At 40.5% G+C, this 27,476-nt stretch overlaps 1 protein-coding gene and 1 non-coding gene across 2 annotated transcripts; one reads left to right on the top strand and one right to left on the bottom strand.

The window, feature by feature from the left end:
* Window positions 1–11,538: 11,538 nt before the first annotated feature.
* LOC111894777 (small nucleolar RNA R71) lies at window positions 11,539–11,645 on the bottom strand. The gene has a single exon (XR_002851313.1). It is a non-coding gene; the product is annotated as a small nucleolar RNA R71 (small nucleolar RNA).
* A 544-nt stretch (window positions 11,646–12,189) lies between these two features.
* Window positions 12,190–13,518, top strand: LOC111894774 (uncharacterized). The gene has a single exon (XM_023890875.1). The coding sequence runs from the start codon at window positions 12,190–12,192 to the stop codon at window positions 13,516–13,518; it is 1,329 nt and encodes a 442-aa protein (XP_023746643.1).
* The last annotated feature ends 13,958 nt before the right edge of the window (window positions 13,519–27,476 follow it).

Here is a 27,476-nt window from a genome sequence, read left to right as displayed (position 1 = left end):
AAAATGTAGCTAGTTGAACCAAGAAAATCCCTTATTTTCCTAATAGTTGTTTGGTTTGTATACAGGAAAATCCCTTATTTTCCTAAAGTAATAGTTTGTTTAATGTCCAAGACATAAAAAGTTGAAAGCAATCCACATGTTTTAGGCTATTTTGAACATAGATTTATATAATAAACCCCTCTGAGATTTCAGTTTGTTAGATAAAGAATAGGTTTAATAGCTACTCGTTCATCAACCAGAAGTACTATAATAATTGTATATCCGATGAGTTTTATAACCATACTAAACATAATATGTCTGCAGCGACGTTCTTCAGGTGTCGTAGCGTTATGACAAACTGTCACCCCAAAGGAAGGACTGTAGCTTAACAGTCAGGGCGCGGGATCATGACTTCCCGTATAGATCTATACACATTTGACACGTTCTCCGAACGGGAGACTCTGGTTATAGACAGGACTTGTAGCGATACCTTCTAATAAAAAGGTAGTAGTTGAAGATGTACGTATCTCATGGATTCTCAACTAAGTTTGTATTATAGTAATAGTTTTGTGTGCAAAGTTTATCCTTTTTCACAATGTTTGACAAAGAATAAATCATAAGTTTTTAGAATGTATAAAACGGTTTAGAAATGAAGGATACTTTGGAATTACTAAATACTTTGTATGAATCTAATGCATGTAAAGTATGACAAGAGTTTTCACATAGCAGTACTAAATCACAAGTGATTCATTTGATAAAAATAAGCAAGTGAAATATTATGAATTACACGATAATAACCGTATGTTTACTTGTATTCCCCCCCTAAAAGAGTATAAAAGCATTTAAAATATATTTAAAGTGTGTTTGAAGGGGTATGAACTCACTTGGAAGTTTGAAGATAGCAGGATGAAAAACCAGGCAGAGTTTCGTCTCGGGAAGCGGATCTTTCTCGGGATTCTTGGGAATCTCGGGAGTAAAATTGACTCTCGGGACTTGAGTAAAAATGACCAGGGCTTCGGGTTTGAACGGGCATGGAAAACGAGGCAAAACGCAAGGGAAATGAGAAGAAATGAGCAAGTTTTTCGGAAACCCTCGCACCCCTTTTATAGGGGCTGAGAGGCCTCGGTACGCGGGGCGTACGGGCGTACGCAGCGCGTACCCATGCGTCACGCATGAGCGAATCCTTGACTGCCTCGGACCTCGGATGGGATGAGTCGGTAGGTTCATAGAGGGGCGACGTGGACGGTCCGAGGCCAAGGCCCTCGGGTACGCGGGGCGTACGGGGTTACGCGGCGCGTACCTCGGATGAGGACGCTGACTCCTCTTCGGATATTACTAGCATTTTTTATTTAAATATAATGATAATTTATTTAATAAACTTCAAAAATTCATATCTTCCTCATACGAACTTCGTTTTCGATGGTCTTTATATTCACGCGTAGGTGAGACTAAGATCTACAACTTTCGTTTAGACTCCGTTGGCAAATTTTGAAATTATTTTTATTATTTATTTATTAAAATGACGTGATTAAGGAATTTCTTTAAAAATTCATAACTTCTTTATCTGACGTCGGTTTTTGCCAGACTTTTTACCGCTGAAATACTATTGTCGAGACCTTCGATTCTCGCTTAGGTCATTCTGGCCAAAAGTCGCTCGATTTCCGATTCGAGTTTTTAGCTGTCTGCTGCTAAGCCGAACTTGGAAAAAAAAAACTTAATTTCAATAAACGAAGCCGGATTTGGGCATCCGTTTTACGTACGATCCCGGTTTAATGATATTAAACATAGTAGGAATTTAAATAGATACTTTTTGGGCATTTTATTATCAAAGTTAATTTTATAAACTCCAAGGTGGTTACAATACTTAACTTTTTAGGTCGTTACAAAGAGTTGAAATATCGGGTTGTTACATCATCCCCCCGTTAGAGGGAATTTCGTCCCAAAATTTTAATACAAAAGAGAGGTCTTAGGGGCTGGGAAAGAGATGCGGATACTTCTGTTGCATTTGGTCTTCCCGTTCCCATGTGAACTCAGGTCCTCTCTTAGCATTCCATCGAACCTTAACTATTGGAATGCAACTCTGTTTAGTTCGTTTAACTTCTCTATCCATGATCTCGACGGGTTCTTCCACAAACTTAAGATTTTCATTTAGTTCGATTTCATCGAGTGGAATTACAAGTGTTTCGTCGGACAAACACTTTTTCAGGTTCGATACATGGAATACTGGATGGACTTTGTTAAGCTCGATTGGAAGTCGGAGTTTGTAGGCCACTGGACCAATTCTTGAAATGATTTCGAAGGGTCCAATGTACCTAGGATTTAGCTTTCCACGCTTTCCAAAACGTATCATGCCCTTCCAGGGTGAGATCTTTAGTAGTACACGGTCGCCAATATGGAATTCCAAGGGCTTACGTCTTTTGTCGGCATAGCTCTTTTGCCTATCTCTTGAGGACTTCAGTCGTTCTCGTATTTGCACAATCTTTTCAGTCGTTTCTCTGATGATCTCCGGACCAGTGAGGGTGCCATTAGGGACTAGCCCTTTTGCTAATTGCGTGTCGCCCACTTCCGTCCAGCACAGGGGTGATCTGCACTTACGGCCGTAGAGGGCTTCAAATGGAGCAGTCTTGATACTAGTATGATAACTATTGTTATAAGAGAACTCGACCAAAGGTAAGTGGACATCCCATGCCTTACCAAAGTCGATTACACATGCTCGCAACATGTCTTCCAAGGTTTGGATCGTCCTCTCACTCTGTCTGTCAGTTTGTGGGTGGTATGCCGTACTCATATCCAACCTTGTTCCCATGGATTTTTGCAGTGATTGCCAGAATCTGGAAGTGAATCTGCTGTCTCTATCTGAGATGATGGACATCGGTACGCCATGAAGTCGTACGATCTCCCGGATGTAGGTTCTTGATAGTTTTTCCATCCTATCAGTTTCCTTGATCGGTAAGAAATGGGCTGACTTGGTTAATATGTCGACGATTACCCAAATAGTATCTTGGCCACTCTGAGTTTTGGGCAGTTTGGTTATGAAGTCCATGGAAATATGCTCCCATTTCCACTCAGGTATTTCAGGTTGTTGGAGTAGGCCTGAAGGTTTCTGGTGTTCTATTTTTATTTTGGCGCAAGTCAAACACTTGCTCACATAAGTAGAAATCTCCGCTTTCATGTTTGGCCACCAGTAGAGTTGCTTGAGATCTAGATACATCTTGTCTGACCCTGGGTGTACGGAGTATGGAGTCCTGTGTGCCTCGCTCATAATTACCTCTCTGAATCCACCAAACTTGGGTGTCCAGATCCGGTTCATGATGTAGCGTGCTCCGTCACTCTTGATTTCTAAGTTCTTTTCCATTCCCCTGAGGGCCTCACCTGTCACGTTTTCGGGTTTCAAGGCCTCTATTTGAGCTTCCTTGACTTGCGTTGACAGGTGCTAATGGATTGACATGGCTAATGACTTCACTCTTCGGCCAGAGTACTCCTTTCGACTAAGGGCATCGGCCACGACGTTCGCCTTTCCCGGATGATAGCGAATCTCACATTTGTAGTCGTTGACAATTCGACCCAACGTCGTTGTCTCATGTTTAACTCCTTCTGGTCGAAGATGTGTTGGAGGCTCTTGTGGTCTGTAAAGATAGTGCACTTAGTACCGTATAGGTAGTGCCTCCAGATTTTAAGAGCGAAGACCACCGCTCCAAGTTCTAAGTCATGAGTGGTGTAATTGACCTCATGCGTTTTCAGTTGTCGTGAGGCATATGCAATAACCTTTCCCCTCTGCATTAGCACACAGCCCAGCCCTTGCTTCGAAGCGTCGCAATACACCACAAAATCTTCGGTCCCTTCCGGAAGAGAAAGGATAGGTGCACTGCAAAGGGCTTGTTTCAAGGTTTAAAATGCAGCATCTTGCTTTTCTCCCCAGTTGTAGGTCACACCTTTCTGGGTTAAAGCGGTAAGAGGCTTTGCGATGCTGGAGAAATTCTGGATGAACCTTCGATAATAACCAGCAAGACCTAGAAATTGGTGAATATCTGTTGGTGTAGTTGGTGCAGACCAATTTTCGATAGCCTTGATTTTTGAGGGGTCCACGTGGATTCCTTCCTTGCTGACCACGTGACCGAGGAAGTCCACCTTTCTAATCCAAAACTCACATTTTGAGAATTTTGCATAAAGTCTCTCAGTCCGTAACGTCTCTAAGACTTGTCTCAGGTGCTGACTATGTTCTTCTTTATTCTTTGAATAAATGAGTATGTCTTCTATGAATACTATCACAAATTTATCCAAGAATGGACGACATACCCGATTCATTAGATCCATGAATACGGTCGGGGCATTGGTTAGACCGAACGGCATCACTACAAACTCGTAATGTCCGTATCTCATCCGGAAGGCCGTCTTGGGAACATCACTCTCTAGGACTCGCAGCTGGTGATATCCTGACCTCAGATCGATCTTGGATAAGTAGTTGGCTCCTTGGAGTTGATCGAATAAGTCGTCGATTCGGGGTAGGGGGTATCGGTTCTTGATGGTAAGTTTGTTGAGTTCTCGGTAGTCGATGCACATCCTGAACGATCCATCCTTCTTCTTCACGAACAACACCGGTGCTCCCCATGGCGAGAAGCTCGGCCTGATGAATCCTTTTCCAAGTAGTTCATTCAGTTGGCTGGATAGTTCTTGCATCTCTGCCGGGGCTAATCGCTAGGGTGATTTGGCTACTGGGGTAGCTCCAGGAACCAGATCGATTCTGAACTCGACTTGTCTTGCGGGTGGTATTCCTGGGAGGTCCTCGGGAAAAACGTCGGGAAAATCGCATACGTCGGGCACATCCTTGACGCCCTAGACTTCGCGTTTCATATTTACAACATGTGCCAGAAACGCGTGACACTCCTTGCGTAGGCACTTTCTGTGCTTGGATACTTGAGATGATACGAACAGTAGTACTAGGTTTGTCGCCTAAAACAATGAAAGTTTCGCTGATTGGCAGATTAAGGCGAACGGCCTTATCGTAACATAAAATGTCCGCATGATGAGAACTCAGCCAATCCATGCCAATGATGACATCGAAACTCTTAATCGAGACTGGCATCAGATTGATTGGAAAGGGATTATCGTTTAGAGTTAGGGTGCAGTTTAAATATATCTCCTTAGTGCCTTCGGTTTTCCCGTTGGCCATTTCTACTATGAACGGTTCACTTAATTATTGTGGTATTGGTTTTAGCATGCCTTTAAAGTCATGACTCACAAAACTCCTTTCCGCTCCACTATCAAACAAAATGCATGCATACGAGTTATCGAGAAGAAACGTACCCGTAACAACAGTAGGGTCCGCAACGGCTTCATCTTGCCCCATTGTGAAAACTCGGCCCCTTCCGCCGAAATTCCTGTTGTTTGCCTTCGGGCAGTCCCTACGGTAGTGCCCCGTGTCTCCGCACTCAAAGCAGGCGCGGCCTACTCCGGTATTAGCAGTGGGGGCAGATTGTTGGGTTGGCTCTTTGCAGTAGCGGGTTGTATGACCCTTCCTATTGCACCTGGTGCATTGAAGGTTACGGCAGAGACCGTGGTAGTGGAAGTTGCACTGGTTACATTTCGGAAGTTTTCCATTGTATGAACTTGTGGGAGCAGTGGTGGTAGGTACAGTAATAGCGTGGGTCGCTACCACTTGTTGTTTCTTGGGGTTCTCTTGTATGGTTTGCCCCCTTCTTTTGTTCCAAGGCCTTCCCTGGCCCTGTGCCTCTTTAGATGGATTGGCGGTAGCTGCAATGGTACCCTGTTTTACTCCGTGATCGATAAGTCGCTGAGCCAGGCGTTTAGCGCTGTTGTAGGTAATAGGGTTGGAAGCTAGGACATGCCCTTGAATCTGGGGTGACAACCCCCAAATGTACCTTTCGACCTTCTTTGATTCTGGGTTGACCATGGTAGGGCACAAAGCAGCGAGGTCGTTGAACCTAGCTGTGTAGGCGACTAGATAAGACCCAGTCATCTTCAGATTCCAAAGCTCTTGCTCAAGTTTCTATATCTCGCCCCTTGGGCAGTATTGTTCCAGCAGTAGAACCTTCAGATCTTCCCAACTCATGGCGTTGGCGACAGTAAGAGTCACAGAATTGACATGGCTTTTCCACCAGGTGAGGGCTCGGTCAATGAAGGTGCAAGCAGCAAACTTGACTTTGCTTGTTTCTTGGCATGAGCAGATCTCGAAGACCGTTTCGGTCTTTTCGAACCATTGCATTAGTGCAATGACTCCCCCAATTCCATTAAAAGATCTTGGCTTAGCGTTAGAGAACTCCTTGTAAGTACATTCTCTTACTTGACCACGACCAGTGCCATGATTGGGATGATTCGTGCTGCTTCCTGCTCCTCCATTTCCGTTGGAGTTAATTTGCGAGAGGGCTGCAGTTACTGCTGCTGTGATAGCAGCCTGGACCATGGCTGGGTCATAAGTTGGCGGTGGAGGTGGTGCCGTGCCCGGTCTGGGCCTTAGGTTTGGGTGAGGAGGCATCGCGCTGCCAAAAAGAAAATGGAATATTTATAAGTTTTCGTAGTTCAGAGTTGAATTATAATGATTTAACTCTCCTTAATCGTTTAAGTATTTGGTTTGGCCAACATAGGGCTTTGAGCTTGATTCACAAATATCGTTTGAATAGATGTACTGATGGATTGAACGGACTACACATAATTAAAACAAGAAAGAGATATGCCCTATATATATTAAACATATAGTTGTGTTACATCTGAGTCATAGGAAAAAGTTTTTGACCTTTCTAAAGGTCTCCGATTACAAAAAATTTCAAAGAAAATAATACTTTTATCCGAAGTCCTAATTTATAACAAAATTTGAGAATCGGGCAAGTACTACTTGCGGCTTGGTTTGCGCTTGGAACTTGACTCCGTGTCGGACTGCTTTGACTCCATGAGGCGCCTATCAAACGCGGCTTGTCGTTCCCTTATCTCCGCTACTGCTGCGATTGCTGCATTCATTTGTTCTTGGATGGCATTAGTGCGGTCTAGGCCATACCCTTGCAACTTGTCCAACCGGCGGATGTCGGAAGTGTGCACTTGCACTTCCATATTGACCTCGCGGATCCGGTTGGCTTGAACTCCGGATTGGTAGCACTGGTTGGCTAGTTTGCCAACCATGACTGGAAGTGCTCGGTCTGCTGATCCCCCGCCTCTGACATCATAGAAGTCTCGGCACATGCCATAGGGAGGGCGTAAGCTTTGTTGTCGGCTCCAATGGTGGAGGTGACTTCCCCACACAGGAGTGGGTCCTTGGAAGTTCCTCACATGGACAGGAGGTTGTGGGGCCGGTGGATTGATAACCTCTGGTTCTGAATCTGTGCCAGAGTCAACTTCCCCATCCAATTCTATCGGCTCTTCGTCTTCTTCGGGATCTTCTTTGATCCATCCTCCATTACCTTGGTTGGGGAAGTAGGGGTCATTGGGGTGGTGGAATCCAACCATTGAGTCTGTACGAGATTAGGGTTAATAATTTACTATAAGCTAGAGTACATGAAGTTTACCCTTAAATTTAATGGTTGACGACAACACAAAAACTCCCTTAGTATTATGTAATGTTTGTGCTTTCGGTAAGTTTTAAAATTGTTGTCCACTGCAGACACTCCTTGCCACATGTTAGTCGACTCTCGGACAAATATAGTTGATCAGGCTATATTCTTCCCAGTTCCGATTACATGTCCCAAGGCGTACCTGTAATGCACAACTTATTTATAATACTTCTAAAATTATTCGATATGAAACTGTTATTAGTATGAAATGAGTGCATGCCTACTTTAAAAACTAATTAAATTTAATTTCAAAAGTATGACTCTTCTCAGAGTGTTTTTGCCCAGTTGAGTTTATAGTTGTATATCAAAAAGAAATGGTTTTGGCATACTTAATTCCCTATAAACAAAGCTCTGATACCAATCTGTCACACCCCCAAACCAGAACGGCAGAAACGTTCGGGGGCGGAGGACGTCATATTCAGTATCATAACAGTTCATAGAAAGGAAAGTACACACCACCATACATATATAAAGGTTTTAAAAAAAATGTTTACATCATTGTATTCATTACATACTCAAAAGATAAATGCATAAACATCTTTCAAAAGAAATAATTAATGCCAGCACGTTAATCCCCAAAAGTTGAGTTCCAAACCTGCTTAACGGTTCCCTGAGAATACAAGTTATTTCAAAGAAAAAGTGTCAACAATTAAGTTGGTGAGTTCATAAGTGATTTAGAAACATTGAATGCCATTCCAAAAATGAGTGTATATTTTCCAGGAAAATCCCTTATTTTCTAATAAATGTATGAAATGCATGAGAGTATTTGTGTTGAAAAATGTAGCTAGTTGAACCAAGAAAATCCCTTATTTTCCTAATAGTTGTTTGGTTTGTATACAGGAAAATCCCTTACTTTCCTAAAGTAATAGTTTGTTTAATGTCCAAGACATAAAAAGTTGAAAGCAATCCACATGTTTTAGGCTATTTTGAACATAGATTTATATAATAAACCCCTCAGAAGATTTCAGTTTGTTAGATAAAGAATAGGTTTAATAGCTACTCGTTCATCAATCAGAAGTACTATAATAATTGTATATCCGATGAGTTTTATAACCATACTAAACATAATATGCCTGCAGCGACGTTCTTCAGGCGTCGTAGCGTTATGACAAACTGTCACCCCAAAAGAAGGACTGTAGCTTAACAGTCAGGGCGCGGGATCATGACTTCCCATATAGATCTATACACATTTGACACGTTCTCCGAACGGGAGACTCTGGTTATAGACAGGACTTGTAGTGATACCTTCTAATAAAAAGGCAGTAGTTGAAGATGTACGTATCTCATGGATTCTCAACTAAGTCTGTATTATAGTAATAGTTTTGTGTGCAAAGTTTATCCTTTTTCACAATGTTTGACAAAGCATAAATCATAAGTTTTTAGAATGTATAAAACGGTTTAGAAATGAAGGATACTTTGGAATTACTAAATACTTTGTATGAACTTAATGCATGTAAAGTATGACAACAGTTTTCACATAGCAGTACTAAATCACAAGTGATTCATTTGATAAAAATAAGCAAGTGAAATATTATGAATTACACGATAATAACCGTATGTTTACTTGTATTCCCCCCCTAAAAGAGTATAAAAGCATTTAAAATATATTTAAAGTGTGTTTGAAGGGGTATGAACTCACTTGGAAGTTTGAAGGTATGGAAAACCGGGCAGAGTTTCGTCTCGGGAAGCGGATCTTTCTCGGGATTCTCGGGAATCTCAGGAGTAAAATCGACTCTCGGGACTTAAGTAAAAATGACCAGGGCTTCGGGTTTTAACGGGCACGGAAAACGAGGCAAAACGCAAGGGAAATGAGAAGAAATGAGCAAGTTTTTCGGAAACCCTCGCACCCCTTTTATAGGGGCTGAGAGGCCTCGGTACGCGGGGCGTACGGGCGTACGCAGCGCGTACCCGTGCGTCACACATGAGCGAGTCCTCGACTGCCCCGGAGCTCGGATGGGACGGGTCGGTAGGTTCGTAGAGGGGCGACGTGGACGGTCCGAAGCCAAGGCCCTCGGGTACGCGGGGCGTACGGGGTTACGCGGCGCGTACCTCGGATGAGGACGCTGACTCCTCTTCGGATATTACTAGCATTTTTGATTTAAATATGATTATAATTTATTTAATAAACTTCAAAAATTCATATCTTCCTCATACGAACTCCGTTTTCGATGGTCTTTATATCCACGCATAGGTGAGACTAAGATCTACAACTTTCGTTTAGACTCCGTTGGCAAATTATGAAATTATTTTTATTATTTATTTATTAAAATGACGTGATTAAGGAATTTCTTTAAAAATTCATAACTTCTTTATATGACGTCGGTTTTTGCCAGACTTTTTACCGCTGAAATACTATTGTCGAGACCTTCGATTCTCGTTTAGGTCATTCCGGCCAAAAGTCGCTCGATTTTCGATTCGAGTTTTTAGTTGTCTGCTGCTAAGCCGAACTTGGAAAAAAAAAACTTAATTTCAATAAACGAAGCCGGATTTGGGCATCTGTTTTACGTACGATCCCGGTTTAATGATATTAAACATAGTAGGAATTTAAATAGATACTTTTTGGGCATTTTATTATCAAAGTTAATTTTATAAACTCCAAGGTGGTTACAATACTTTACTTTTTAGGTCGTTACAAAGAGTTGAAATATCGGGTTGTTACATTGTCAACTTGATACATCGGTGCAAGCAGAACTCGGATTCTGAGAAGAAAATTTTTACTGATATGCTTCGGTGGTATATTACCTTTCAGTACCATCTGCTAGCTATCATTCCAAGAGTATTCAAGACGGTGAAGAAGCATTCGGTTCCTAAACAAGGTTGAAGTCTCGGTCCCAAAGACGCAAAGGGGGAGATTGTTAGGACTTGTTATGTTGCGTCTTGGGCTTTTTGTATTATATCCGGATTGGGCCTGTCCATCCGTGATTATCTCTTAGGGTTAGACTATATATATGCATGCATGTATGGATTATGATACACGTCTTATTAATTACGCTTGTGTTTTGTAACCCTAAACACCTCTACAGTCGAAGTTCTTAATCGAGCTCTTCTGAGGTGTTAAAGCATTAATCATTCAACGTATTCAAGCCATATTCGTGTTCACTTTTACATACTTATTTGTTTGCATGCTTAGAATCAATCGATCCTGAAAGAACTACGTTCTAACAAAAGAGTTGTTTTTTTTCTGTTTCATTTTTCCTGCATTATAGAACTCACGACGTGAGCTTTATCGCTCACGGCGTGAGAACTGGGATTCCTAGTTTTATTTGTTTTTAGCTTGTCTTTCTTAGTTCAGTTTTACGTTTTTATTTTTTTGCTTTATTTAAGGAGTTCATGACCAGAGGTTCCAACACACATTTGGTACCACCACTTGAAGATCCGGAGTCGGCTCTTCATAAAAAGAAAGATAAGAACGTGAAAGACGATCAAACACCAAAGAAGAGACCTTTACAAGAATTCAAGTCAGTGTTCTCAAAGAAGTAGGGAAAGAAAATGGGAGAGTCGAGTTCATCTTCAAAGAACAAGAGCAAGGTTGAAAACTTAGATCAAATACCTATCCAAACCGAATCTGAATACGATACCTCAAACTGAATCTGAATACGATACCGAGCCTGAATTTGAATTATTTATGAGTGAACCCGGAAACGAGCCAAGGAACGAGATGGAGAACATTGAATAAATGTCAATGGGAGCTTACAGAAAGCGAATTAGAGACGATGTTGGTCCAGGTTTAGTATAACCAGCGATACCTGCCACTGCCACATTCAAGCTGAAAGCACATATCCAGGATGCGTTTAAGCACATAGATGAAGTCAATGACATTGCAGACTATTTAAATGTCCCAAATTTTAATAAAGATATTGTCTTGCTAAGGATGCTTCCCGTTACTTTTAAAGCAGCTGCAAAGGTTTGGTTAAAAGCACTTCCACCTGGTACAATTACTACTTGGGCTCAGATGCGCGAACAATTTTTGGACCAATTTTGCCCACCATCCAAGATAGCTAAACTCAAAAAGGCAATAGCCAATTTTGAGAAAAACTCGGGTGAGTCACTTTACGAGGCATGGGAGTGTTACAAGGGGTTGTTAAGGAATTGTCCTCAACATGACCTTAACATTCAACAAGAGGTGTCTATATTCTATGATGGGGTCAATGTATTGACAAGGCAACTCCTTGATTCTCAAGGGCCACTTACAAAGAAAAATCCAGCCGAAGTTAACAAACTAGTTGAAGAATTTGCAAAGCATTCTCGGGAATATCACAACCCAAGACAAGGTGGAGTAAAAGGAAGTGGAGGTGCACATTCTGAAGAGATGGCTGCTATGATGGCAATGCTTAATACTATGGACCGGAGATTGACCCAAATGGACCAATCAATTCATGCAATAAGAGTGGGATGCGAGAGATGCAGTGGGCTACACTTGACTAAGGATTACCATTTGGATGAGTATGGGAACAAGAAAGCTCAGGTGTTTTATTCAAGTAGGGATAAGTATGATGAGGACTGGAGGAGACCAAAGAAAGAGTGGCTGCCATATGATGAATACAAGAAGCAAAAGGAAGAGAAATTTAAGCAAACAGGCTGAGGCTTCTTCCAAAAAGAGCAACCGCCACCCGAGAAGAAAGTAGATTTGGAAAATGTGTTGACCCGATTTATGGAAGCTTCCGAGAAAAGGAATGATGATACCGATGCAGTGCTAAAGAAACACATGAATATGATGAAAGAACAACACAAAATGATGATTAACCAACAAGCCACATTAAGAAATCATCAAGCATCAATCCATAATATAGAAGTCCAAGTTGGTCAACTAACTACTTTGGTGAGCAACAAATTATCATCACAATTTCCCGAAAAGAATGCTCAAGTCCATATTATGATGATTGAGACTGAAGAAGAAGCAATCTCTGAGTTTTTAGAAGCCCTAGAAGTGGAGCCAAAGCCATACAAACCAAAGCCAAAGAAGACAACACTCAAAAATGAAAATGCTGTTGAACTACTAGACTCACGTCGTGAGCTCGCCATGCTTACGACGTGGGATCAATCTGAACAGAAAAATTCGGATTTCATTCCGGCTTATCGATCCCCTTTGTCGTTTCTGTCTCAAGCACATCTCAGTCCATTGGAAAGGGAACATCTGGAGCTTATTCAACAAATAAAGGGTATTCCTATTAATACCCCTTTTATCGATTCACTTTCAAAAATTCCAGAATACACTAAGTTCCTACAAGATCTTATAGATACTGGTCAACAATTAAAGAAGAATTCTAAGGTTATTCTTAGTGAACAAAGCTCAAAAGTTGTATTGGGAGAGATACCTAAGAAGATGGGGGATAATGGACACCTCACTCTTCCATGTGAGTTTGGGAATAATATTAACATTTATGCTGTAGCCGATTCTAGGGCTAGAATAAATTTGATGCCTTATTCATTTTATCAAAAGTTGAATATTCAGAAGTTGAAGGTAACAAAAATGACTATTCACATGGCAAATCGTTCAGTAACACAACCCTGGGGCATTGTGGAACATATTCTCGTAAAAATTGGGAAATTCATTTTTCCAATAGACTTTGTAGTTTTGGATATGAAAGAAGATCCCGATGTCCCCATTATTCTTGGTCGCCCGTTGCTTATTATTGTTGGTGCCTTGGTTGATATAAGTGAATCCAATCTCACTTTGAGGGTTGGTGATGATAAGGAAACTTTTTGGATAAAAGATGGTTTCCAAGGGAGTGATATTCAAGAAGAGGTTTTCAATATAAATGAAAATAATGAACTTGAAGAATTAGAAAAGCTCATGGAGGATGAAATCAAGACAATTCATCAAATCAAAGGCACCAAAACGAGAGCATCCGTTTTGTTTTCCGTTGAAGTCATTACCTACACAAAACCAACAAGTTTGATGAGTGAGGAAAAAGATGATTTGTCGAGTGATGAAGACGAGGTTATCTCAAAAGAAACAATTCCAGTCGTGAAAGAATAAAAGGTTCCTATTGAGCTAAAGAAGAACGAAGAAAAATTGGAAACAAAAGGGACCAAAAGAAAGTTTGATTTAGACAAGGCGAAAGCTAAAAAGGAGAACAAAGAAGGCGTACAATAGACGAGTTCAAGCATACAAGCGGCGATGAAAGGAGCAGAAGATCCAGCTGGTGATGGACTCGTCTGACAATTCAACGTAGGGAGGCATGAAGTCCGGCTCACGACTCAATCAAAAAAAGAAGCGCTTCTCGGGAGGCAACCCGATTTTGGTTTGCATTTTCTTTTCTATTTTACTTTTTGCATTTTCAGCTTAGGAAGTTCATCAATTCATCATCTCAGAGTCTCTTTTAATGAAAAATTGAGTGTGGGGGTCCTAGTTTTAAAGGTATAAAAAATTAAAGGGCTAAATGAAGTTTTTTTACAATCTCACTACGTGAGCCTTCTTCTCACGACGTGAGTCTAGATTAAGACACGGACTGTAATATTGTTACCCATTATTTTCTCTCAGCCGTTAATAATAATAATCCAATTAGTGGCCCATTTCAGCTTGTTTAATTAGCCTGACTTATATTAGCCCAAAAATAAACTCACAACGTGAGGCTCTATGGCTCACGACGTGAGACAGGATTAATCAGGACCACAGAAATAAGAAAGCAGCTAGGTTGACCTACCATTATCTTATTCTTCAACTGCCAATAGTTCTTGGACCCCCCCCCCCCCCCCACTCATGTTGGATTTCAACGATTTTTACCATATTTTACTCTTGTGCTCACGTTTGCATCACTTTGAGGTACACCATTCCTATTGTTTATGCTTAATTTTGACTTAGTTGGTTAATTTAAGGTTTAGGGGTTTAAGTTTATTTGAATGACAAAATTATTTCCCTAATTGTTATAAATTTGTGTTATATATGTGTTGTATATGTTTAGGATTAGGCTAGAATAAAACACCAACAAGAAAATAGCCGTGATTTTGTCACTGTCATGACCGATTTTTGTTGAAATGACAAACTCACGACGTGACCTTTATTTCTCACGACGTGAGACCTGGTCTGTGAGTATTCTGTTTAATACTAATCTTTTGGGATGTTCTTGTCGGTTTTGTTTTATGTTTTTTTTGAAGCAATGGCTCCCGAAGAGAAGTTCCAACAGAGATGGCAAGTTTGCACCCATTCTACATTTTCCCGACCACCATGCCACGAGATATTTTGGAACATTGCAACAACAGGCTAGGGTGGTTGTACAATAGGGAAATTGTTGTTTCCCATACAATTCATTGGGCAAGATAGAGTGAGGTCGGAATTTTTGATCGCTTGTCTCCGTTTCTTACAAAGATATTTTTAGGAAATGGTTTTGCATTCACGTGCAAGGGCTGGCATAATTTATTTGGTATCCAAGAGAAGGTATATAAGGAACTATGTGTGGAATTTTTCGCAACTGTATCATTCCATGAGAATGTCCATGACCCTATGTTTCCGCAAGCCTTAGTTTTTAGACTTGGGGTGAATATCGTGAATGCGGTTTAGTTGAATTTTCCTGGAGAATGGGGTTATACGAGACTCAGGAAGCTATGACTCCAGAATTTTTTATGTTTTTGAGGGAGGCGGCTCGAGGATATGAAAATGGGGCCTCGGGGTTTGCATTTTGGAACAATATTGCATCCAGAATATTCAATTTTGAAGGGTCACCCAAGAGCAGCATAAGATCCCCCATTTACCGCTTGATACACCAATTTATCACTTTCTCCATCCATCATAGGCACCATAGGGATAAGGTGATGAAGCAAAATTTGTTTTATTTATGGTGCACCTTACAGCCAGGAGTGTGTTGTACTATTCCATATTTCCTGACTCATTTCTTAGCTGGTTCTGCTACAAGTTCCCGCCCCGGGAGCCCTATCTGTGGGGGCCACATCATCACTTGATTGGCCCATTCTTATGGCTTAATCGTTCCCGAGATTACCCGCTCGTTAACTTGCATGGAGGATAACAAGTTCACTATGGGATACTTGGAGACAATGAGGGTTGTTCGGAATTTTGGGTCTCATTGGGGCCTTGTTCATACTGATGATGAGGGTGATGATGGAGTGCAGCCTAGTGTACAGTCTGAGCAACAACCACAGCCAAGGCCTCGGAGGAGGAATGTGTGAGGACGAGGAGAGAGAGGGCAGCCGGTGCATCAACCCGCACCCATAGGAGGACCAAATTTTGGGGGTGATATGGTCGGGTATTTTGATCAGCTTTTGTTAAATGTCAATTCGATTGGAGGGAATGTGGAAAATCTAGTAGAACATTTGCATGTGGAGCAACATCCTCACCTGGGGTATCATTACCTAATTTTCCCTAGGTGGAGTGAGTATAGAGGTCAAGGGGGAGATGGAGCCGGTACAAGTGGAGCACAAGATGAAGAAGATGACAATTGATTTCATATTTATTTAGTTTTTATTTTAATTTCGTTTGGTTTTAATTTATTTGGTTTTTAAACTTGTTATGGTTTGTAAGACTTATAAGCTATTATGTTACTTTTATTTGTCCTCTGGTGGCTTTATTTCAAATTTGCTATGGAGTCTCGGGAGGGGAAGGTTATTATGAGAGCATATGTGTCGAGCAAAGGATGGTGAATTCAAAGGTATTAAAGATCAAAGAAGTGAAGAATTCAAGAGCTCCATTGTGGTATCTTAAAGTTGTAATTCTCTATATTATGTATGCTTAGGTAGCTTTGCAAAAATACCTTGAGGTTAAGGAAGATTTCTCGGGATGGATTCGGAGGGATGCGTAAAATAACCGTTGTTCAAAAGAAGTGGGCGAGTGTCTATGAGGATTGTAAGTATTTGGAATTGAGGGGGGGTTACTTAGGAAACATTTTAGACATAAATACACGCGTTGAGGTCTTGGCATAATGGCTGAGCTGGAATTGGATTGTTTTATGTAACACTAGTGATGAAGGTTTAAGTTTAAATTAAGTAGATTTGCTTGAGGGCAAGAAAAGCATAAGTGTGGGGTATTTTGATATTGCCACATTTATATGTATTTTCAGGAAATACTTATAAGGTTAAATTGTTATTTGCAGCCAAAGTGAGGCATTTTCGAAGAAAGGGACCAAAATGGACAAAGCATGGAACTATGAAGGCTTGAAAGAAGAAAGATAAAAATCCAGCAATAATACGTACTCACGACGTGAGCAATTATAGATTCACGACTTGAGTGGAGTAATCTAGAAGATATGCATCCGGATGAAACAATCCTTGTCGAACACGTTTATCTCATACTCACGACGTGAGACTTATTGGCTCACGACGTGAACTCGGCAAAATCAGAAGTTATAAATACTCTTGGCCATTATGATTTGGGAGGTTTTTTGGCTGATAGAAGGCAGACCTAGAGACGATTTTGAGAAGAAAAGAAGTTCTGGAAAAAGGTTTTTATCACCTAAGGAGAGGAAAGTACATCAATAGTTTATTTGTTTGGTACATTCATTATGACTTCTATTATGATTTGTGTTAGTTTATTTATGGCTATGAGTAGCTGAATCTAGCTACTCTTGTTTAGCTAGATGAAGCTTCTGACTTATGGTTTAGCTTATTGATAATAGATTTATATAGTTGGCAACTTGCTTGTGTTTGATTTGTTACTACCTAGCATGTTAATATTTGTTTCTTTAGTTTCTTGAATTCATGTTCTGTGTAGCTTAGTGATTATTAAATTACATGAACTTGAAACCTAGTGATTTAGGGAACATTAAATTGCTAGAGGTAGGATCGACCAAAATCTTAGATAGTAATTGAAGTAAATAAATTTAGCTGTGCTAGAGAACATAAATTATGACCATAATTGTGTTTGCCTAATCTTACATAACAAATTCATAATCTACATCTTATTATGTGTTTGATTGTGTGTGACCATACATAGTTTTACATGAATTAGTTTAATATTGGTAAATTTAGACTTAAATTACTAATATAATAATAACCAACTTGATAATCCATAATTGTTAGCTAACCATAACGAAGAAGCATATTCGAACTAAACAAGAGTGTTTTTAGGAATTTATGGAATTTAAGTTAAGTGTGTCTGATCTTGAAAAATCAGATAAAAACCCTTCCCTTGTTAGTAATTAGGTTAATTTAGTGGTAAATAGATTAATCAGTTAGTACCGTTCCCTGTGATCGACACCCAACTTACTCAACTATTCTATAATTTTGACTAGGTATATTGCCTAGGTGTAATTTAGTTAGTAAGGAAGTTAGGTTATAAATATTAAAATTAGGTGTAGCTAATTGCATGCATCAGGAGCTAACCTCCCCTTCGGTATCGTTCAACCGGTAATCAGGGACTACTTCTCCCCTACCACTGCTAACACACATTAAACACAATAATCATATCAAGCACATTAATCATATTAACACAACAAGCATATCACATATCAATCCTAGATAATTATCACAAAGACAATCATCTATCCAACACTCTCACTTTTGGGTCGGCATTGTGCCGTAGACCCACCCCTACTAGAAGGAAACTCACCTTGAAGTCGTGTAGTGTCTGCACTGATCTCAGTGTCGAAATCGACTCTCCCCGTCTCCTTAATCCCTTCATGACAACTCTTCTAAGTTAGCAACTTATACTCGTAACCCTTACAGGGGTCACTCAGTCCAAGTCATAGTCAAGGTCAAATCCATGGCTAAAGTCAACTTTTTGGTCAAAGTCAACATATGGTTGATTCGACTCGCCGAGTGAGCCCGTCAACTCATCGAGTCCCTATATCCACAAAATGTCGTAATCCCAACCCTACCTGTCGAGTCTAGCAAGTGCTCGATGAGTTTGCCTTCAACAACACATCAGACAATCTTCAACTCACTCGCCGAGTTCGTCCTTGAACTCGTCAAGTTCATCTTCATCCATAAGAAGATCTTCAGTCTATGACTCACCGAGTTCCCTTTGAACTCGCCGAGTTCGTCTTCATGTGGCTGGGACATTGCCTCAAACTCGTCGAGTCTAAACAACTGGAGAAACCTTCGATCTTAAAGACTGGTTAAAAAACATAAGGATTTGGTGGAAAATGCACCCCGACTCGCCAAGTCCCAAGAACGACTCGTCGGGTCCCTCTATGTCCAAAACTATACATTCGATTATAATGGGTCTTAACATGTCCAAACCATAGATCTGGCCACCTAAGGTCCATTTTGTGCGTAAAGCTTCAAACTTGATGTACATGCATGGGGACTTTAGCTCAAAAAGCCATAAAAAGAGTTATACAAGATGCATGGGTCTCCCATGGCCATAAAGTTGGCATCTTTATGCCATGGGAACCCTTAATGGTTCCCGTTCTGAAGTCCTTATCCCAAAATCGTGGTTGCATCCAAGAATGGCTCTAAAATCGCTTCCAAAAACCCTAAATTACTCCAAAAGAGTATCTAACGAAAGGAGAAGCAAGGTATGGACTTTTTACCTCCAATAAATAGGAAATGAAGAAAAACTTCTGGATCTCCTTGCTCCTTCTGAAATCCCAAGCTCCTTGTTCTTCTCTTCAACCTTCTATCTTGCACAAAATGGCACAAAGAGCTCAAACTCGTTGAGTCGGTCGCCCGACTCATCGAGTAGGTCACTTAAAATCCGCATGTAAAGTTGACTCTAGTCGATGAGTTGGGCCTTCAACTCATCGAGTCCCAAGGTAAAATACCATAATTCTTAGAATTAATTATGTACCAGGAACCGGGTGTGACATGATTGAGGTAGTTATTAGATGGGAGGTGTCGAGATCACCGACTGAGATCAGGAGTTTACTGGGTTTGGCCGGCTACTATCAGAGGTTTATCGGTGATTTCTCCAAGATTTATGTCCCTCTCACCAGATTAACCCAGAAGAGTGTTAGTTTAGCCTGGGGGCTCGAGCAGCAGGCCTTATTTGAGACTCTTCGCCAGAGATTGTCCGAAGCCCCAATGTTAGCCCTTCCCGAGGGAGTGGAGGGCTTTATAGTTTATTGTGATGCTTATATATTCATGATGGGTGTGGTCTTGATGTAGAGGGGGCACGTGATAGCATATGCATCGAGGAAGCTGAAGCCTCATGAGACAAGGTATCCCACCCATGATTTGGTGCTGGGGGCAGTGGTATTCACCGTCAAGATCTGGCGTTAGTATCTGTATGGGGTCCGGTGTACCATATATATGTACCATAAGAGCCTGAAGTACCTCATGGATCAGCCCAACCTGAATATGAGATAGAGAATGTGGGTGGATGTAGTGAAAGACTATGACTATGAAATCTTATATCATCTAGGCAAGGCTAATGTGGTAGCCGATGCCTATAGCCATAGAGCAGTGAGTGCTCCGATCTGATATGTGTGTATGAGGATGACAATGATGACTCCAGTCTTAGATACCATTCGAGAGGCCCAGGTGGAGGCCATGAGACTGAAGAACCGCAAGCGGGAGCGGGTGATTGGGAAGGTTTCTGAGTTTGAGACAGATAGTCGTGGGCTTATAACTTTCCATGGGCGGATTTGGGTGCCCTATACAGGTGGAGCTTGTCACATATTGATGCAGGAGGCACATAGATCGAGATTCTCGATCCACCCGGGGGCCAGTAGGATGTATTTGGATCTGACGAGAGATTAGTGGTGGCCTTGTATGAAGAGGGATGTGGCATGTGGAGTTGATAGGTGCTTGACCTGTTGTCGGGTTAAGGCAGAGCACCTGCAACCACATGGCTCTTTACAGCCTCTAGAGATTCCCCAGTGGAAGTGGGAATATATTTCTATGGATTTTATCACCAAGTTACCAAGGACTGCACGTGGGGTTGACACGATATGGGTAATAATAGAGTGGTTGACAAAGAGTGATCACTTCCTCGCTATCAGTGAAAGCTCTTCTACAGAGAAACTAGCTGAGATTTGTGTGAGAGAGGTGGTAGCACAGCATAGGGTGCTGACCTCGATAATGTCAGATCGAGATGTGTGCTTTACTTCCAGGTTTTGGAAGAAGTTTCATGAGGATTTTGGTACCCGATTGCATTTCAATACCACATACCACCCACAGACAGACGGGCATAATGAGTGGACGATACAGACACTTGAGGACATGTTGTGTGCATGTGTTATGGACTTCGGAGGAAGTTGGGACACCTATTTGCCCTTGGTTGAGTTTTCTTACAACAACACCCATCATTCCAGTATTGGTATGCCCCCCTTTGAGTTCTTATATGGGAGGAGGTGTAGGACTCCCATCTGTTAGGGAGAGTTAGGGAAGTGAGTGATGGATGGCACTGAGATAGTGCTAAAGATGACCGAGCAGATTCAACAGGTCAGGCAGAGGTTACTGACAGCCCAGGGTCGCCAGAAGAGTTACACAGACTAGCGACGATCCAAGCTAGAGTTCCAGGTCAAATATATTTTCCTCCTGAAGGTATCCCCATAGAAATGGGTGATCCAATTCAGGAAACGGGGCAAATTGGGCCCTTGATGCATTGGTCCTTTCAGAGTGACCGCCAGAGTAGGTAAGGTGACTTACCAGTTGGAGCTACTTGTAGAGTTGAGCTAGATTCATAACACCTTCCACGTGTCTCAGTTGAGGAAGTATGTAGCTGATGAGACAGCAGTGGTACCATTAGAGGACATTCAGGTGGATGTGAGTCTGAATTATATTGAGAGGCCGATAGCGATATTGGATCGGAAATTGAAGGTTCTGAGGAATAAATAGGTCACCCCGAATTTAGAAGACCTAGAAAAGAAAGGAAAACCTCAAAATTAGAAGGAGGCTCGTCGAGTAGGTGGGGTGCCTCGACGAGTAGGAGCGCATTCCGGGTCGCGAGTTAAGTGACCTACTCGACGATTCGGAGGACCGACTCAACGAGTTGGCCAGGGTTTGGGAAACCCTAAATTCGGGACTTGGCATCCAATTTAAGCATCTTAATCTCCTCCTCTTGGTTCAATTCCCAACCCCCATTGTCCAGAACTTAACCTACGAAACCCTAGATCATTTGGTGAGTGTGTGAGCCATTCTTGAGTGTTTTGGTGTTCTTGGAGGCTAGAAGAAGAAGAAGGAGGTTGAAGATTCAAGGAGTAACTTGTAGATCCAACAACACCATCTCATTTCCATCATTTTCTAGTAATCAAGTCTTCATCTTGACTTATAGCTTCTTAGATCTCTTTATGTCCACTTTATGAGAGTTTTGGTCCATGGAGCTTGATCTATGGGACAAGGATGTCCCAAGAAAAGATCCTTTTAGATATGGAGTCCCTAAGAGTGGTTAAGAAATAAAGGTGCAAGATTTATGCCATTGGAACCCTCATGCAAGCTTTAAAGAGTTGTTATGGCCTTTTTAGCCTCAAAAGGTCGTGCTTAGAAGAAAAGGCAGAGACTTTATGTGTCCTTCTGGTGTATAAGGCCTAGATCTATGTTGTTATGCCTTGGATTTGAGTAATAAGAGTTTTTGGGACCTAGAGTTATGTCTTAAGGAGCTAGGGTTTGGCTTAACCCATTAAGAAGGATTAGGAGTGGGTAAAGTTGGAAACTTTACCCTCATGAGGTCACCTTCAGCATGTAGACGAAGTTTGGGGTTTGGATCTGAGGTGTAATGGCTTAATCGGTTAAGAAGGTGAATCAGACTAGGGGAATCGGTGAGTCCAGGGAGGGACTCGACGAGTCTAAGTGTATTTTCCCATTTTTGGTTATGCTGGGACTCGACAAGTCTGAAGGGTGACTCGACGAGTTGACTCGATAAATCGCAACCTTGAGTAGCCAATGAACCCAGTGAGTCAGGGGTTGACTCGACGAGTTGGATCATGATCTCAGGATTTTGACTTATTGGACTCAGCGAGTTGAAGGAGCAACTCGGCGAGTTGGGTCAATTTGGAGCGTTAACTTTGATCGTTGAATTTGACTTTGACCAGGGTTGTTTTTATTTGACTTTTGGAGGCTATTTTGGTCTAAGTTTCATTTTGGTAATTGATAGCTCGGGGAGTCGACTGATCAGTAGTTCAAGGATCTGCCAGCTATCAGCGAGGGGTTATTCGCAGGAACGGGTCTAAGGTACCAATGTCGGCCCAATTTTATATCTTAGTGTATACCAGATTTAGATCCAATGTCGGGGTTAACGCGATGCAGTTTATATGTTCTGGATTTCAGTTCGATAGCGGCGAGGCCCGAGGAAGGGTTATATATATATATATATATATATATATATATATATATATATATATATATATATATATATATATATATATATATATATATATATACATTTCCGGGCTATAGTTAAATTTCGGGTGGTACCCGAGGCAGTAGTGTATGTGTAGTTATACTTGTTGTCGTTGTGATGCTTATATGTGCCTGGTAGGGGGATAAGTGTGGGATGGGGCCCGTATCTCATCACTAGCTGAGTGTGGATGGGGTTCCATATCTCATTAGTAGCAGAATAGGTGTGGGGCCCAAGATAGGCGGGGCCTTGAGACTTACAGTTATAGTATAGTGATTGTGTTAGCATGTTTATATGTAATTTTTTATGTGTGTAGCGAGTGGGGCCCGAACACAGGAGGGGCCCTGGTAGAAACAAATCTGTATACCAAGCGGGGCACGATGCCAGGTGGGGCTTGATGCCAGATTTTTCCGATGTCGGGCAGGGCCCGATGTAGCGGGCTAGTCCCAAAGTTTGCAGTATGTGATTATGTATGGTATGTGGTAAATTGGGAAACTCACTAAGTTTCGTGCTTATAGTTTTCAGTTTTGGTTTTAGGTACTTCCGGTAGCTGAGGGAAGAGCTCCAGATGACTGCATGGCACACATCAACAAGTTTTAGCCTAGGATATTTACTCTGATAAAAAGAACATGTTTTGAAAGGATACTCTGATTTGATATAACGAGTTATATTTATGATTGAGAATTATGGTTTTTATTAATGTCTTAAAATGAAATTTTCGGATCGTATTTTTAGGAAGTTACATGTCTATTGATTTCCTGAGAATACAAGTAGTTTTGAAAAGAGTGTCAACAATTAAGTTGGTGAGTTCATAAGCATGTCAGTATTTGAAATATGGTATTTGTTCCTTGAAAATGTAAGTATGTTTTCCCAAAAAATCCTATATTTTCTGTTGTAATGTGTTGTACTCAAAACATGCAAATGTTATTGTACTCGAAGTAGAAAAATGTCGTTTAGTTCACATAGAATCATGAAAATTATGTTTTCTCTGTACTAAAATAGTATTCTTTATTTGTACTTGTATGAGAACAGTGTAGTTGTAAATGTCTAGATTCACCATCTGTACTTATAAAATATTGTATTATAGTTTTATTATTTAATAAAACTATGTGAAGTTATTTACTTATCCATACACTAATCTTATTGTTCAATACCAAATTGTGAGTTATCATAACCATGCTTGATGACCTAAGATGGCCTGAACACGACGTTCTTCAGGCGTCGCAATCGGTAAGACATTTGTCACCCCAGGCCCGTCGGCCTAACTGTAGCTAACAGTTAAGGTGCGGGATTGTCAACCTCATATAGATCTATACACAAGTGTCACACTCTCCCTCTACGAGACTCTGATTATAATTTCAGGACTTGGTTGGTACTTAGATAAGTACGTGAAGTGTGTCTCACAAATGCTATATTGACATTTATGTGTAGAATATTGAAAAGTTACCTTGTAATGGATAAACTATAAGTATATCTCACAAACTATATTTAATATAATTTATAGGTTTGTTATCTGTATGTTATTCTGAATATGTAAAGTAGTATATATGATCCATAAACTATATCTATTATAGTTTATATGTTCGTTTTCCGTATAATTATCTGAACTTCGAAAAGTAACTTGTATGTTCCATAAACTATACCTATTCTAGTTTATATGTTTGTGTTTTACTAAAATGAAAACCTTTATATTGTTAATGATTCGGCAAGTTTAGATTGTCAAATATATGATACGGTTATTTAGAAAATTTCAATTATTTATGTTCCAACGGTACTAAAATAGTTTGCAAAAATTATATTTTTGTTTAACAAGTGTGAAATCATTTTATACTTATATAAATATAATATTTATATAATCATGATTAAATAGACAGTCGAATAAATAATTTTACCCCAAGCCCACAACCAAACAAGGAACAGAATATTGAATCAAATTATCAATTATAAGCTTGTTGAACCCTATATATATATATATATATATATATATATATATATATATATATATATATATATATATATATATATAACTTTAATAACGGCAACAATTAATAAAGATTGAAAACATTTATATATTAACACAAAATTTCTTGTGTTACACTTGTTTTCTCCCCCCCCCCCCCCCCCCTTAAAACAGTGAAAAATTATGAAAATGTAGGGGTATGAACTCACCTCATGTGTATGTTCTTGGTTAGGTACAGTGTGGTTGCGATAATCTTTGGATTGGAATACGTATAATTTCCGAATTCCTAATAATATATAAACTCATAATATTGTGTTCATATTAGTAAATGAATATTAAAGTATTGTATATAAATTACTAGATTAATAAAGGATGCTTACTGTAAATCCTTAAGAAAGCATCTTTCTGGGATGATTTTGAAGATGTTCATTGAATTGTAAGGAAAATAAGTTTGTTACTTGAGAGAGAATAGGGTGGTTTTTATGTACTGTATGTGTGAAATGAACTAAAATGTTAATATGGTATCTTTAGTATGAATCAAATAAATGAGGTGGTGATGTGTAGTGTACGTTGGTAATTGGATTACATCACATTGGGGGGCCAAATATCTAGATTTTTAAAGAGTTTTCAGTCACAAAGAGGATGATTTCGGTCTAAGCATGACCGAGATCATCTAATCTACACTCTAAAAGTTGATTTTGGTCATAGAGAGGAAACCAAAAACCGAAATCATAAAGTTGTTTCAAAGATGCTCAAAACCAAGAACCCTTTGTTTCTAGAAGCTGATGACCGAATTCACAATTGTCCTTTGATTTGATGTTAACTTCACCTTTTGACTTATATTGACTTATAACACCTTATATAAGCATATATATATGTATGGATTTTCAATATAAGTATATATAACTTATATAAGTATTATTTTCAAAGTGTGTATATATATATATATATATATATATATATATATATATATATATATATATACAAGTATGTATTCTTGGTATCTAAAGTTCTTATTGTATTATTGTTAAGATGTTAATTCACTTGTACATGGTTGTAGTTTTGACTTTTATTTGAACAAGTTTAACTTACATGGACTTGAAATAACGGGTTGTTACACATGCAAAATTCCATCTTTGAAAATAATGCAGTCTGATTCACCTTTTGTTGAGCTCTCGTGAGAACTCCAGAAGATGGTTCTCCAGTTACTTGCGTTTTTGGATGATCTCTGGTCCATTTGGTCAATGGAGGGTAGTTCTGATCATAGGATGGATTTAGTTCGTCATTCACGTCTTAAAATTCCGATTGAACGTCAGAGTCATTATTTTCGTTCTCATTCTCCCCTGGAATGTTGCATGTGGCTCTTCCTTCGGAATAGGATTCTCCCCCTAGATTGGACTTTCGTGGTTGAATTGAGGAGTTCAATGCTCCTCCTGAATAGGTATGATAAATGTGGAGGTTGATGTGTAACCCTCCCCCTGAATTGGAGTATACGTAGCTTGTGGTTGAGAGGGAATGTCAAAGGACTTCGTACTGGGTGGTTTGTTTTCAAGATCCTTCGCAGCGTCATCAATACTTTTCTTTAGTTCATCATCCTTATTGTCTGTTGCCTTTGATTCTGAAGAGATCGCCTTTTCTGGCTCATCAAATAGGTTCACAAATTCCTCGTAAAGGTTTAAAAGAGGAATCGTCATTGGATTTGTCGTGGGAAAAATCTCCTTTGATTAAGAATCAGTCTTCTGATACTTCTTTAGATAATTGCCGTCAAAGGTGACATAATAGGTTTCTTCTATCTTTTTGGACTTTTTGTTGAGAACCCTATGTAACACCCAAGATTTTGAAAGCCAAGAAAGTAAAGGAAACCCTAAATTTAGGAGGGACTCAGCGAGTCCAAGGAGGAACTCGGCGAGTCCGAGCGGGATCCGAGTCGAGGAATAAGTGACCACCTCGGCGAGTCGGCCAAGGCAACTCGGCGAGTAGGGTCTGTGCGACGAAAACCCTAAATCCGGGGCTTGGAGCCTATTTAATCGCCTCATTCTTCTTCCTAGTGCTCCTTTACTGTCTCTCACACCCAGAACGCCGCACCCTAAGCCTCCATTGTGCTCATTCATGCTTTTGACCATTTTTGAGTGATTTAAAGGAAGAAGAAGAAGTGGGAATCTTTGAAGCATCAAGGAGTGGCATTGGATCCGAAGTTTGGGCATCATTTCAGAGCATTTGAAGGTATTAAGTCGTTTCTCTCCTCCAGATTTTCCTTGGTTATGAGTTTTGGGGCTTTTAAGCCATGTTTAAGATCAATCTCGAGCTTGAGGTCCAGATCTGAGGTTGCTACCTCAGATCCATGCTTGTTTTGGTTTAGAATCCCGTAAAGTATCAGTCATGGAGTGGATTATGGAGCCTCTTGGTCTTAAACCTTAGTTTATGGTGAATTTTGCCTAGATCTCCTTCTCTACACGTAAAGTTTGCAACTTTACGTGAGGAGTAGGCTTGGGAAGGGTAGATCTACGGTTTGGAGTCCCTGCATGACTCGAAAGTCCTCTACATGTATGTGGAACCGAATAGACTCGGCGAGTCCTTCAAGTGGACTCGGCGAGTAGCTTGAAGATGAGGAGGAACTCGACGAGTGGGATGAACAGCTCGTCGAGTCGGATGAAGATGGGCATGAACTCGGTGATTTGGATGAACAACTTGGCGAGTTGGTTGGAGATTTCCTTGTGCTCGGTGAGTCTGTTCTTGGACTCGACGAGTCAGGTCGCGTGGTCCCAAACCCTTCGAATTAAGACTCGAGTCAGCGAGTCGAGCCAAGACT

This window comes from Lactuca sativa, chromosome 5 (assembly GCF_002870075.4).
Source record: "Lactuca sativa cultivar Salinas chromosome 5, Lsat_Salinas_v11, whole genome shotgun sequence".
Classification (NCBI taxonomy): domain Eukaryota; kingdom Viridiplantae; phylum Streptophyta; class Magnoliopsida; order Asterales; family Asteraceae; genus Lactuca; species Lactuca sativa.
Note: the sequence above shows the minus strand (reverse complement) of the source record. Positions and strands in the feature narration are given on the sequence as shown.